At 34.1% G+C, this 15,807-nt stretch overlaps 1 protein-coding gene across 1 annotated transcript in view; it reads right to left on the reverse strand.

The window, feature by feature from the left end:
- Nucleotides 1-12,882, reverse strand: part of LOC134711135 (uncharacterized) — a 34,494-nt gene extending 21,612 nt beyond the window's left edge. Inside the window, exons 1-4 of the mRNA XM_063571577.1 lie at nt 12,855-12,882; nt 9,907-9,997; nt 9,154-9,249; nt 8,362-8,444 (exon numbers count right to left, since the gene is read on the reverse strand). Of these exons, the coding sequence (XP_063427647.1) occupies nt 8,362-8,444; nt 9,154-9,249; nt 9,907-9,997; nt 12,855-12,882 (298 nt within the window). The remainder of the gene's footprint in view (nt 1-8,361; nt 8,445-9,153; nt 9,250-9,906; nt 9,998-12,854) is intronic.
- Between the last annotated feature and the right edge of the window lie 2,925 nt (nt 12,883-15,807).

The following is a 15,807-nucleotide window of genomic DNA, read 5'->3' on the forward strand; positions in this document are numbered from 1 at the left end:
AATTAATATTGTTATTAGTTTACACAATACAATGCTTGGATACTGCATTCATGCATAATTAATTATACCACGTGTACTTTCGATCTTTTCTCTTGATCTTTGGTTCGATCTCAAAAAATACCATTTACTGAAAAAATATGTTGTTCATATAAATATGTGGAAAAAACAACGGTCTTACCTAATCATTTAATACCCCTTTTCACAATTACAAGACGTAGGCAAACAACAAAATTTCTACTGTCGGCTGAAAAGTCATGCTGCCAGTATCAAGGATCATCATCAATTTTACGGTTCAGTGAAGCTTCAATAAATAAATTATATACAGTTTAGGTTAAGAATATTCATATTCTTATCCTTCGGGAGTGCTCCTTAGATAGGAGGAACATACCAGTAACAGTAACAGTAACAGTAAGAAACGTACCGTATTCCGGTACGAAATTATATTGTGTAGAACTGCTATTATGACTATTATGTATGTAATAAATGCAACTAACTTAAGTTTATAGATATACTTATTGAATATTTTTCCCTAAATATTCAATGACTAATTTAAGGGATACTTAATTGAAGCTGTAGATTGAGTAAATTGTTAACAGCAAAAGTGCAATAAAACTTTGATCAATTTAAAAAAAAAAAAAAAAAAGCATTTGCCGATGTTGGCAGATATAGTAAGCCGCAACCCTCTCTTATGCCTGACGTGGATTCCACACTCCGTACGATCGCACAGTGGAAATATATAATCAAGTCTGATCTTACGAGCGCATTTTACCAAATCCCATTGGCAAAAGATTCGATGAAGTATTGCGGAGTCGCGACCCCTTACCGTGGAGTTCGCGTATATACACGTTGTGCGATGGGAATGCCTGGTTCTGAAACGGCTCTTGAAGAACTAATGTGTCGTATAGTGGGGGATTTCTTACAAAAAGGTTGCGTAGCTAAGTTGGCAGATGACTTATTTTGTGGCGGTAATACCCCGGAGGAGCTTTTATACAATTGGGAGTGCGTTCTTCAGTCACTACAAAAATCAGGAATTTGCCTATCACCTAGCAAAACAGTTATTTGCCCAAAATCGATAACAATCCTAGGTTGGATTTGGTCACAGGGTTCGATTTCCGCTAGCACACACAGAGTAGCAACACTAGCCTCGTGTCCCGTACCAGACACTGTGCGGGGTCTTCGATCATTTATCGGTGCGTACAAGATGCTAAGCCGCGTCATTCCGAATTGTTCCAACTTAATTGCACCATTAGAAGAGAAAATAAGTGGTATGAAATCAGCTGACAAAATTATTTGGTCCGACACGCTAAGAGAACATTTCGAGTTTGCCCAAAAGTCTCTGAGCTCCCGTAAAGCCATCACGCTACCTAAATGCAGTGATCAACTGTAGATAGTCACAGACGGTTCCGTCACTAAACGCGGTATCGGAGCGACCCTATACATAAATCGTGACGGTAAAGTGTCCTTAGCAGGATTTTTCAGTGCTAAGTTGCGTAAACATCAAGTGTTGTGGCTACCATGTGAAATAGAAGCGCTTTCCATTGCCGCTAGTGTCAAACATTTCAGTCCCTTTATTATTCAGTCAAAACTTCAAGCTAATGTGTTGACAGATAGTAAACCATGCGTACAGGGATTTGAAAAACTATGTCGCGGTGAATTTTCGGCCAGTCCGCGTGTCACATCGTTTCTTTCTGTTGTTAGCCGATATCAGGTCAGCGTCAACCATTTATCCGGTCGTGCAAATATTCCATCCGACTTTGCAAGCAGAAACGCACCCGTTTGTACAGAGCCTAATTGTCAGGTTTGTTGCTTTATATCGCGTACCGAAGATTCTGTCGTTCGAGCCGTAAGCATTCAAGACGTTCTCAATGACGAATTTCGCTTACCTTTCACCACCAGGTCGGCCTGGATTAATATTCAATCAGAATGCCCTGATCTTAGACGCACTCACGCTCATTTAAAACAAGGCACTCGGCCCTCCAAAAAACTGACAAACATCAAAGACGTCAAACGTTACCTGAATGTTGCATCAATCGCCAAAGACGGTTTGTTAGTTGTTCGGCGTTGTGATCCTCTTGCTCCACCCAACGAATTGATCATTGTTCCACGTAATGTTCTTGACGGACTCGTCACCGCTCTACATATTAAGTTGGACCATCCGTCAAAACACCAATTAAATCTCGTCTTAAAGCGTCACTTTTACGCTTTTGACATGCCAAAGGCGGCCGAACAGGCTAGTGACTCCTGTCACACGTGCGCGTCTTTAAAACGGTTTCCTAAGAGCCTCGTCGAGCAGTCTTCAGAAGACCCACCGGACTTGGTTGGCATATCTTACGTGGCCGACGTTCTTAAGCGCAACCGTCAACTCATACTCGTCGTCAGAGAAACTGTAACGTCGTACACTAGTACATGCTTTATCAAAGACGAAAAACTTGGTAGCTTGCGAGATGGGCTCATACACTTATTGATACCTTTAAAGCCTTTAAACGGTCCAAGTGTTGTCGTTCGAGTTGACCCGGCCCCGGGTTTTCGCCCTTTATGTGACGATTCATACTTAAAGCAACTCAACATATCAATTGAAATTGGCCGTGTTAAAAATCGGAACAAAAATCCAGTTGCCGATAAAGCCATCGCTGAGCTCGAAGACGAGTTACTTCGTGAGGAACGCGATCATTCTCCTCTATCTGAAAATACACTAGTTATAGCTACTACGAGACTTAATTCTAGGCTTCGCCAGCGTGGATTGTCCTCCCGCGAACTATGGACTCAAAGAAGTCAGTTTACTCATGAACAGTTGCCAATTTCTGACATGAACCTTATTCGCGCACAACACGAGGCTCGAAATAAAAATCACGGATTTAGCGAAAAGTCTAAATGTAGTCGACCCGGTCGTCCGACCCCTGATATTAATATAGGGGATTTGGTTAACCTTTATACCGACAGATCAAAGACCCAATCGCGAGATCGATACCTTGTTGTAGCCCGTGATGGCGAATGGTGTTTCATCAAAAAATTCTCAGGCAATCAACTCCGCGCCTCGTCCTACAAAGTAAAACTTTCGGAATGTTATAAAGTTTTAAACACTATTAGTGCCCAGCAAAATCCAAGATATTCTCAGAATGTCTACAATCAGGAGTCTGATTCAGATGGCCATGACGAAGATAGCCTTCCTGGGCCTATCCGTGACCTACCACCAGATCGCGCGGAACCCCCGCCTATTCTTATTTGCGAAAATATCGACGACGTTGAAAGTCTGGACGAGCCGACTGCGCAACATGATAATAGTCTCGAACATGACTTGACACTTAGTAACTCGAGCACTGAACAAGATAAGCGCGTACTCCGTAAGCGTTCCGAATTGAAAAAGCCAGCGCGGTTTAAAGATTTCATTTCCTTTTAAATGTAATGCTCACTCGTCACCTTGTGTAAATTGTTTAAGAGATACAACACAATGTACGTCGTTTTTCATTTACTGCTTATTTTTATGTTTACTGCAATGTATATGCAAAGTATTTTTTGCTTAACTACTTATATAGTAATATGCATTTGATGAAGATATAGAGACTTTAAAGGAGAAGGAAAAAATGTCAGAAATATTTTGTTTCTTATTGATAGCTATGTGTTTAGTTTATGTGTATTGATAACATTTATTTTCATTCGTGTTCTTATAATAACAGAGATTATTAGTTGACAATTGTAAAGAGAGAGAGAGAGACTTTAAAGGAGAAAAGAAGTTGCGCCAATGTATTGTATTCATTGTCACATGTATTAATCTGTATTATCTCCCTTACTCCATGTGTCATGATTATACATGGATGCTTGATGGGTTATTTCCCTTTACTGTTTACCGCCTCATGTTCATTATTAAATGTGCCTTTATAACGATCACATGTGTTATGTTTTCTCTGCTTACTGGCGCATCCCATGAACAACTGACTGATCGAGTTGGCCGCCATATTGACTTTCTAATATCCATAAATGTTGGGTTTTTTTAAGACTTGAAATTCATTTATTGAAAATCACCTGAATATAATTTAACTTGTATACCCCAGGGAATAATACACAAGGGGCTCTGTGTTTACAATGATCCAACGTCCAGGGATAAACGGTGGACTCTATTATAAAACAAATCTATTTTATATTTTTTCCATACATAAGTTATACATTCATGTTAATTACACAGATTGAGTTTGCGTATAAAATATTCATAATATTCTACAGTAAATAAAATACATCAAAAGTCCCCCAAAACACACTACAATCTACACAATAATTTACCTTCACTTATATAATTGACATTTAATTTTTAACTTTTTAAAAGTTAGCGAAAAAAATAGGTTTTTTGTTGTATTGAATTTTTATGTTTCAAACAGTTGTTGGTTTAGGATATCCTTTTATTTATTGGACTTTGTATACTTATAAAAATTGACCACGTTTTAATTAACTCAAGATTGTATTTTGGAAAATTTTCCATTTGTAGTCCTCGTAAGTCCGAACACTTTGCTAAACAAATTTCACAATTATATTTAATATCAAACTTCTGTAGCCACCATTTGGCTATTGTGTTCCACTTATAGGTTTTTGATCTAAAAATCTTTTGCATACTTTTGATTTGTTTGGATTTAATGAACGAGTCTATATTGATCATACCAATCCCCCTTCCTCTACCGGTAATCAGGAAACGTCCCTTTTAGTTAAATTTACTTTCCCCTCCCATATAAAATTCCACATGACATTGTTTATTTCTTTTTTATGTTTTTCAGGTATACCTCGCATTTCGATTGCGAACCCTATTTTAGATATAATCAATGATTTTAATATTAAGATCCTGCCCTTCAATGATAGGTCACGAGATTCCCAAACCTCAAGACACGCCTTAATCTTCTTTATTTTTTCTAATCATATAGCTTCTTTATCAACACTATATCCATGCATGACTCCTAATGCTTTAATTGGTTCGCTTGACCTCCTAATTTTTTTTATATTTTGTTGTTTTATTTTCCAAACGACCCAAATATACCCCTACAGTCTTTTCATAATTTATCTTACTTCCCGGTGCTTTCTCATATATTTCTAAAATCTTGAATGTTTCCTCCATTGATTCCTCTGTTCTATTAAAAAAATTGTGTATCGTCGGCAAACATGTTAATCTTAACCTCTTTCTTTTCATTGTCTATGTCAGGGTGGGTAAATTTATTCCTTGAATTTTCGGATTAGCCCTAATTGTTGCTGCCATCGGCTCTGCTTGTAAAATGTATAGCATCGGCGATATTGGACAGCCCTAACAGATTGATCTAGAAATTGGGACGTATCTTGATTGAAAGCCGTTAGTCAGTAAACAAGTTTTAGCATTTTTTAGTAATATTTTAACCCATTCCCGAAAAATTTCCCCAAATTGAAATTTTTCTGAACATTTTTCTAACGATTTCCATTCTGCATAGTCAAAGAGGGACGAAAGATACCAAAGGAACAGTCAAACTCATAAATCTAAAACAAACTGACAACGCCATGGCTTAATATGAAAAAGACAAACAGAAAAACAATAGTACACATGACACAACATAGAATACTAAAGAATAAACAACACGAACCCCACCAAAAACTAGGGGTGATCTCAGGTGCTCCGGAAGGGTAAGCAGATCCTGCTCCACATGCGGCACCCGTCGTGTTGCTTATGTGATTACAAATCCGGTAAATAGTCTAATTCGGTTAGTCAAATTCATGAAAGGGAAGGGGATTGTAGTTACGACGTAAGGAACATATCCGATATCATTTGTGAAACGGTTATTCCATAACGGTCAACCAACTCGTGATGGCGTCCGTAAAATTTACGACGGGATGATTTCAACTTCACCATTTGGAACTCTTGGTTTAATAGCTTCCTTGTGAGCAGTAACCCTCTATCAAGAAAATCATGATAGGAAATGCAAGCACGGGAATATCGTATCAATTGGGAGATATATACCCCGTATGCAGGTGCTGCTGGAAAAATGCACTATAGCTTCAAAAAAGCTTTTGTTTTGATCAAGAAAAAGGATTGATCCTTCCTCGTCTTCCATATCTATAAAATCGAAAATATCTTGCAGCATTCTATTAGAATCAAAAATATTTCTGCCTTTAACGAACCCTTTTTGATCTGTTTCTATAATTGATGGTAGAACTATTTTCAAACGTTCAACCCTAATTTTTGAGCACATTTTATAGTCTACATTTGATAATGTCATAGGTCGCCAGTTTTTAATATCCTCCATCTCCCCACTTTTATATAATAAGCTTATCATTCCAAGTCTCTGCGATTCGGAAAGTGTTTTATCCAAAAAGGTTTCTATTAATATTTGCGTAAGCTCATCCTGTATCAAAAACCAATATTCCTGATAAAATTTTGCAGTTATGCCATCTTCCCCTGGTGATTTATCCCTTTTCATTAATTTAATTGCTTTGAAATTGCTTTTTTAATTTCACTATTTTATTTACATTATATAGTTATTTCCCCCCAGCCTCTCTATTACAACCCCCCGAGGTAAAAAGTTTCTCATAATATTTTAATTGTTCGCCTAAGATTTCATTGATATTATTTTTGTATGTGCCATTTTCGGCTTTTATTTTTTACCATAGTTTTTCTTTTCCTCGTTTTTGTTCTAATCTGAAAAAATAATTTGTGGATTTTTCACCTTTTTCATACCAATTTATTTTTGATCTTATGCGTGCTGCTTCTGCTTTTTGTTCGTAATATTTATATATATCATTTTTTAGTTTTTCTACCTCATTTAGATTTTGTTGTGTTCCATCATTTTCTAATAGATTTTCTTATTTATGTTCCCAATTTTTAACTTCATTTTCATTTAACCTAAGTTTCTTTGAAACAGTTATTGTTATGTCCTTTATTTTAGTTTTTGTTAAATCCCAGAACTCCTTTTTATCTTTAAACTTATTTATGTTAAGTTTCCAAGATTTCCAGAATGTTTCAAAAGTATTTTTGAAAAGGTCGGTTTTAATTATACTATTGTTCATTTTCCAATAACCCGGGCCTCTTTCTGGTTCGACGATGTTCATAGTAATTGTTACGCCGTCGTGGTCGCTGAAGGGGAAATAAACACATTGTATTGTTTACTCTACAATCGATATTCTCACTAGCGAATATATAATCTATTCTCGAGTATGATTGACCTCTTGAAAATGTGTATTGTTTTTTGTTTGGATATCTGAGACGCCAAATGTCCGTCAGTTCATTTCCGGAAAATTTCACGTATGTGATTTGGCGAATTTACGTCATGGCAAAACACGACGTCATACGATTGAAAACTTTCAGACGGAAGATTATTTCGTTATTTTTACGCTTCAAATTCGGATAGTATCTAATTAAAATGAAGTTTTTGAGGTAGGTGCTATTCCATTTTAGATTCTGTTGCGTTTATCGGACAATTTAAGTGTTTTAGAAAGTCAAGATGGCGGCGTACTCCTTAGTTGAGACATGCCATTGTGTTTCTGATGGTACATATAGTAGCTATCGAAGTAAAAATGTAAATTAGTAATCACGTATGTTTGCTGAAGAATTATAAGGATTTAACACATTTTTTCTAGAGGTTATTGATGTGTAAACCGGGTCTCTAACTCACAAACGTGACATAAAAGTCCTTCACTTTTGTTCAGTTTGTGAGTTAATCGCCCCGGTTTACACATCAATAACATCTAGAAAAAAATTGTCTAATCCTATGATAAGTGCAAGTGTATAAACTTTTAATTTTCGAAAAACTAAGGATTTTCTTATCCCAGGAAGATATTACCTTAGCCGTATTTGGCACAACGTTATGGAATTTTGGATTCTAAATGCTCTTCAACTTGTTCTTGATTGGCTTCATAATTATTTTATATGAGCGTTCACTGATGAAGTAAAAATGTAAATGAGTAATCACGTATGTTTGCTGAAGAATTATAATGATTTAACAAATTTTTTCTAGAGGATATTGATGTGTAAACCGGGTCTCTAACTCACAAACGTGACATAAAAGTCCTTCACTTTTGTTCAGTTTGTGAGTTAATCGCCCCGGTTTACACATCAATAACATCTAGAAAAATTGTCTAATCCTATGATAAGTGCAAGTGTATAAACTTTTAAATTTCGAAAAACTAAGGATTTTCTTATCCCAGGAAGATATTACCTTAGCCGTATTTGGCACAACGTTATGGAATTTTGGATTCTCAATGCTCTTCAACTTGTACTTGATTGGCTTCATAATTATTTTATATGAGCGTTCACTGATGAGTCTTATGTAGACGAAACGCGCGTCTGGCGTACTAAATTATAATCCTGGCACCTTTCATAACTATGTTTACCAAACAAAAAGTTTGCAAAACCAAACTTACCTCTGTAGCATATCACAATACTACCGGCAATAGCAAATACTAAAATAGGGGCACCAATAAGAAGCCAAAACAAGTATCCGCGTCTGTAATAAATAAAGCAGTGTTATTTGATATAAAACCTTTGTGACCCCTTAAAGTGTAAAATATGAGAAATACCAAATTACAAGTAAAATTTTAAACGAAAATTTCCTTATCAAATAACAAAATCAAATCGTGAATCACATCAAACGAATGGAAAACAACTGTAATATTCCTGAAATGCTGAATCAAACCTTGTTTTATAGCAAGATAAGCCGTCAAGTAAATTTTTTTAAAACTTTTTACTAATAAACAATATGTTTATTAATCTCGTAGATTTCTTAACTTCTAGAACAAATATTGTCGTTAGTGTAACCCAATGAGAGATATATTCATTTGAAATGGACCGTTCCTGTTAGAGTTATATATATAAATATATAATGCATCTTTAATATTTTATACTTTAACATTAATAGACGACAATCGGAAGATTATTACAAAATATTATGCACCAGTAATATAAATAAATTATATCGCAATCCTCTACACAGAACAAAAACGTAAGCTCGAATTAGAAAAACAGCAGTAGAAATATACATAATGCAGCTCTCTATAGGATATTGTAGGGGTTTGCTTACAAGAAATTATCACACAATACCGAGTGCTTTAGACGAACCTGTACATACAGTATCATTAAAACATTCCAAGAAATGTATTCAAACAATCCATTAAGATATACACACAAACATTAACCATTAGCAAAGATATACTTACTTTTCGTCACACTGGTCGGTCCCTGTACAGTCATAACCATCAGGACAGCACCACCTTGTTCCGGTACAGGAATAGTATCCAACATCACAGTAACCCCTTAAAGTGTAAAATATGAGAAATACCCAATTACAAGTAAAATTTTAAACGAAAATTTCCTTATCAAATAACAAAATCAAATCGTGAATCACATCAAACGAATGGAAAACAACTGTAATATTCCTGAAATGCTGAATCAAACCTTGTTTTATAGCAAGATAAGCCGTCAAGTAATTTTTTAAAAACTTTTTACTAATAAACAATATGTTTATTAATCTCGTAGATTTCTTAACTTCTAGAACAAATATTGTCGTTAGTGTAACCCAATGAGAGATATATTCATTTGAAATGGACCGTTCCTGTTAGAGTTATATATATAAATATATAATGCATCTTTAATATTTTATACTTTAACATTAATAGACGACAATCGGAAGTTTATTACAAAATATTATGCACCAGTAATATAACTAAATTATATCGCAATCCTCTACACAGAACAAAAACGTAAGCTCGAATTAGAAAAACAGCAGTAGAAATATACATAATGCAGCTCTCTATATGATATTGTAGGGGTTTGCTTACAAGAAATTATCACACAATACCGAGTGCTTTAGACGAACCTGTACATACAGTATCATTAAAACATTCCAAGAAATGTATTCAAACAATCCATTAAGATATACACACAAACATTAACCATTAGCAAAGATATACTTTTCACACTTGTCGGTCCCTGTACAGTCATAACCATCAGGACAGCACCGCCTTGTTCCGGTACAGGAATAGTATCCAACATCACAGTGACCTTATAAAAAGCAAACGTTAATGAAAATAATGTGTTTCTGCCGTTTATTTCGACAACTGTATCGTTTACTTCTGGTCAACATGCTATTTTCATTTTATTATTGTTTATTCTAGTTCATGTACATATGATTCTACTATTGCAGTAGTTTATAGATCATATACAACTCTTTTTAAAAAAAAAATTGGAAAAAAAGAATCAGTTCCTTAAGTTGTATCAAATCTATTACACTTATGATGATTGAAGACACATAAATAAAGGAAACAGTAGTACCGCTGTTCATTAGTCATCAATCGATTTAGCAAAAACAAATCCGGGTCATAAACTGAAACTGAGGAAAACACATCAACTATTAGAGGAAAACAACGGCACACTAAAATCAATTAACTGCTCCAAAAACAAACGCTAACATACATAGAAACGGACTATTGCATAACAACTGCCATAGTCCTGACTACATTCAAGACACTTTAAGACGAAAAAATGGTGAGTTGAACCTGGTTTAATGACAGCCAAACCCCCGCATATATTGTAATGTTAAAATAACTGCTGAGATTAAACACAGTGACACACAAAAAAGTGAAATCATGAATTCCCTTCATTTAAACCTGTTTAAGATCTGTTACACTTTAAGAAATGCGTGAATTGTACAATATGTATGAAAACATAAAATTCAACAACAAGACAGAGTCAAACACTAAGATCAAATATTAAACTGTTCTCTGAGACATTCACTGTTTTTGTTTAGAAACATTATTATCTGGTAAAGGGGAGATCAGACGATAGTTCAATCAAATAAATCTGGTTCTGATAGAAATTTACAATAGGTAAACACACATTGAATATCTTTATTTTTCTTGCTTTATCAATATTTTGGAAGATCATTGCATTTATAAAATTATCATTTTATGTATAAGTTTTTGACTGTCATTCATTGAAACTCAATTTTTCGATTTTGTTATGTTATAGTAAAGAAGAAATATCACACAAGATGCACATCTTTACAAACTGTTTGCAACTTGTATTTTATTTGTAATTTCAAGATTGTTAATTCGTAAATTGTCAATTTATAACTTGTAACTGTGTGATTTCAAAATGTTTTGTTGGTAAATTGTCAATTTGCATATTGATGTTTTGTAAGTTGTAACTTGTCGATTCATGAAATGTCGATGTGTGAAGTGTCAAAGTGTTTAATGTTGTCGTTGTATTATGCTAACGATCATTATAACAGCAGATGGCGTTCGGTTTCTTTTTCTGTAAGTAGGAGCACCTCCATAAGGAAAATATACCCAACTGATTTAAATCAATTATATACAGCACATACATATAATAGAAAACAAATAGACATAACTTATATTGTTTGTTTTATATGACATTTCTACCAGGGACTCAGATTTGTAGAGGTGACCTCGAATAAACATATATTATGTTTACTGTACTAGTCACCAAACCTGGGAGGGTGTGCCGCTGGAATGGGCGTCCTCGTCAACTTTGCAAATATATTACTGTCACTTGGCAGGATATTTCTTCTTAATATTTGACCGAGTCAAAATTAAACGAAATACATGAAATATAAGACGGAGCTGGAAAATTCATACTAATATCAGTGTTCTCGGGTGCAAATATTTGACTGAATGTAGGATAGAAGAAATAGGTGGGCACCTTTTATTTCTTAATATTAAAAGCTGAAATATTAGAGTTTCAGAAAATAATTTAACTATGTAATGATTTATTTACGGGAGCCGATAAGGGCCATTAAAAAAAAAGGTCGTAATTACGACATAGCATGTCGTAATTTCGACATAACATGTCATTATTACAACATCGCTATGTTGTAATTTCGACATAACATGTAGTTATAACGACATCGCTATGTCGTAATTTCGACATCACTGTGTCGTTTTAACGACATAGCTATATCGTAATAACGACATCGCTATATATAAAAGAATATGTATTATGATTGGCAAGAGACTAAATGACACAGAAATTAACAACTTTAGGTCATCATAATGCCCATCATATTGAGAAAAGCCCCGCATATTCAGCTATAAAAGAGGGAGGAAAGATACCAGAGGCAGAGTCCACGAAATGCTGTGTGGCAGACAGTGTTATTATCTAATTATTAGCTCCCTTGGTAAAACTCCAAATTTCATATTTATGTATTTTATTGTTAAATAATTTACATGAAGCTTAATAATTATATATTTATTAATTGCATAGCCTTTGCAATTTGAATTCATTGGTTAAAGATTTCTATTTATATTGTAAAGTTTGATATTTGCATCGTCGCAAAACCTTTGGTTAACTTCTTTGAAAACCTTCAGTGAGAAACTTATGTATTTTATAGATCCCTGCATTGATTTGAATATACCGATAAGAACTGTGCTGCAAGACGTGATGGATATAAATTTGATATGTGAAATTATTAGAGAACTGAACTATATGGCTTCTTGTAAAAAGGGTAAATTGAATTACTGATTGCTCTTTTTCTACTTGCAAACGTTTGCCACGATGTTCATACAGCCACAAGAATTTTAAATAGAGTCTTCACAATTTCGTCCGCAAAACAAAATAAAAATGTTAGAAAACACGAACCAATATTAAAAAATTCAATATATGTTTTGAATTATGTTTTTACAGCTCTTTATAATATCCTTAATAATATCTAGTTTATTTGAGGATTAAAAAAAAAGCTATGTAAAAAAACGGATGTCCAACGTTACATTTAAAAAAAAAAACTGTTTTAACTCTTATGTATACATGTAGTTATCCTATTTCTGATTCTCTAATCTTCTTGATTCTTGGCAGGAACAACGACATTTGTCGATTCTTTGTGGCCTTACAGCCGTTATTTTACCAAATTCCATTTGACTCAGTGGCTGCATATTAAGCTGGAATAAGAAAACTGTCCGACGTTTTTCGTTTACTCAACGACTGAAAGTGAATTCTATAAGTAGATATAGCACAATATGAATAAAAAGAGTTCAAAAATTGCTGATTCAATAAAATCTTCTCTACACAGTCGTTTTTCAAACGGTAGTCATTTTTTCCAAGTTGATATTTCATTTTTTAAAGCAGTTAACGCGTATTTTTTATAATTGATCAAAACAAAAGTTAGGTACACGAAGATTAAAAAAAGCTAAGATTCTTTTCTTATTAACTACATATTCGGGTCTTAAAGGAATAAAATGCTTCCAATCATTACAAAACGGTAGCCAATTTGTCCGACGTAACATTTGCTAAAGTTTCAATTAAATGTTCATGATAATTAAAACAAATCGTGTTATGAAATTTGGAAAAAGAGGTTGATGATTGCTGCAAAAAAAAAGAATAGTGCATGTTGCTATAGACTCCGCCCGGGAACGTAGGTTCGACACAGGTTAAATTTTGCTTTTTTTATTAATCGTAAATAGCTTTTAACGAGTTATTTAAAAGATGTAAAATGCGAATTGACATAAATTTATGTTATGGAAGTATTCCGAAATAGATCATTTACAGCCGTCACTTCAGTAACTTAAAGGTGCAATCACCCATATTAAAAGACTTAATACCAGTTCACGGAATGTTTTACTTCGCGATTTGTCTTGCTATTCATGTTAAAATTGTCCTGATGAAAGTAATTCCTGTACTAGCAAAGCCGGATCTTTTCGTCAATATAAACTTGTGCATGAAATGGTGGTAATTGGAAGACGAATCCCAAACAGCGACGAAACCCGTTTCATCGAATTAATAAAAACCCGGGATTATATTTGTCGGTTTCGCGGACGATCCAGGAGAAGATTATTATATTTTAAAATGTATATATCTGAAGATGACTTGGGAAATAATTATAAAGCTAAGGTTCAAGTAATTGAAAGGGTGTATTTCGACAACATATGTGCAAGGGAAAATACAATTCTATTCAAATTTAACCAAGGGTAAAAATGTTCGATTTACTTGCAGAGTGTGAGATATATTTGTATTGGGGTTGAATTAAGATATAAAAAGTTTACAATGACAGATGACATCATAGTGGATGATATGCACCTTGAAAGTTAAACATCCTATGATAAAAAAACTTATGGAAAACCGTATACGTGTACTTCCATCCCATCTTTCCTTCCTACATTACTTGCGACAGTACTGCATTTTTTTAGTAGAAATAACTTAAAGGGTAAACATTATTAAATCGATTTCCACAACTCGAGGTAATTTTTGATAAAATGACATCACAAAACGAACAAAACCAGAATCAACCAAGAATGTATAAAACCGCATAAAACTTTCAAAAATTAATCGAAGTCAAAAACCCTCTTTGACACCGCATTTTAAGTTTAACGTGCTGAAGGAACATCGTGCCCAACGTTTGAAAGTAGAAATAGCACAATCAATAATTCAATTCACCCTTATTTCAAGAAGCCATGTAGTTTGCGCTTAATTTACACGGAGATGGGATGACTTGCATATTTAATCCCTCATATCAATCCACAGATTATTCTTCCGTTTTTGTTTTTGATAGAAGTTTAATACAACCTTATCTGACTGTACAGCCCTATAACATCAATCCCACATATTAGGATTTATACTTCAATAAGTTTATCTTATCTAACTGACTTCAGATGGAAACTATAAAATATATAAGTTTCTCACTGAAGGTATCCAAAGAAGGTAACCAAAGATTTTGCGACGATGCAAATATTAAACTTTACAATCTAAATAGAAATCTTTAACCAATTAATTCAAAAAGCAAAAGTTATACAATTTACAAATATATACTTATTAAGCGTCATGTAAATAGTTTAACAATAAAATACAAAAAATATGAAATTTGGGGTTTTACCCAGGGAGGCAATAATTAAATAAAAACTCTGTCTGCCACACAGTATTTCGGGGACTCTCCTTCTGGTATCTTTCCTCCCTCTTTTATAGCTGACTATGCAGGTGCTTTTCTCAATATTAGGGGCATTATGATGACCTATAGTTGTTAATTTTTGTGTCATTTAGTCTCTTACCAGCCCAATCATAATACACATTCTTTTATAAATACCGATGTCGTTACAACGACATAGCTATGTCGTTAAAACGACACAGTGATGTCGTTATTTCGACATGATATGTCGAAATTACGACACGATATGTCGAAATTACGACATGATATGTCGAAATTATGACATAGCGATGTCGTTTAACGACATGTTATGTCGAAAATGCCACATAAAATATTTGTTTTTAATGGCCCTTATCGGCTTCTGTATTTATTTAATGTACGAACAATCTTTATTTTAAATTTGCCTCTTGAGTAATAAAGATAACACATGTTTTACTATACTATTTGTTCTCTGCATAAAAAATTGAATGAAAAATTATTATAAATGAGTCACTTAATTAATGTATACTTTATACCAAAACTATATTGAATATGCAATATTTTGTAATAAAATCTAAAGGCACCAGAAAATTAAATGGGGTCCTAAAATGGCCTGACATATTTGCCAAAAATTGAAAACAATACGTTTATAAATTCCAGGCGTCCGAAGCACTTTTCTGGATTTACCTTCATCAGGAACGCTCAAAGCAAAACATTTGAAATCCGAGGATGTATAAGTACCGAAACCGTTGAAAAAAAACTAAAGCCAAATTCATCTAAAGTCAACTGTGCCCGAGAGAGTTGAAACCTTAGTTTTTTAATAATTTCAAAATGTTTAAACGGACAATTGTAAAAAAGTTTGTTAAATCATATCAGTACCGAAGTACTGACTACTGAGCTGATGATACCCTCGGCGACTGATAGTCAACCAGCAGAGGTATCGACCCAGTGAATAATTTCATGC

This window comes from Mytilus trossulus, chromosome 3 (genome assembly GCF_036588685.1).
Source record: "Mytilus trossulus isolate FHL-02 chromosome 3, PNRI_Mtr1.1.1.hap1, whole genome shotgun sequence".
NCBI lineage: Eukaryota > Metazoa > Mollusca > Bivalvia > Mytilida > Mytilidae > Mytilus > Mytilus trossulus.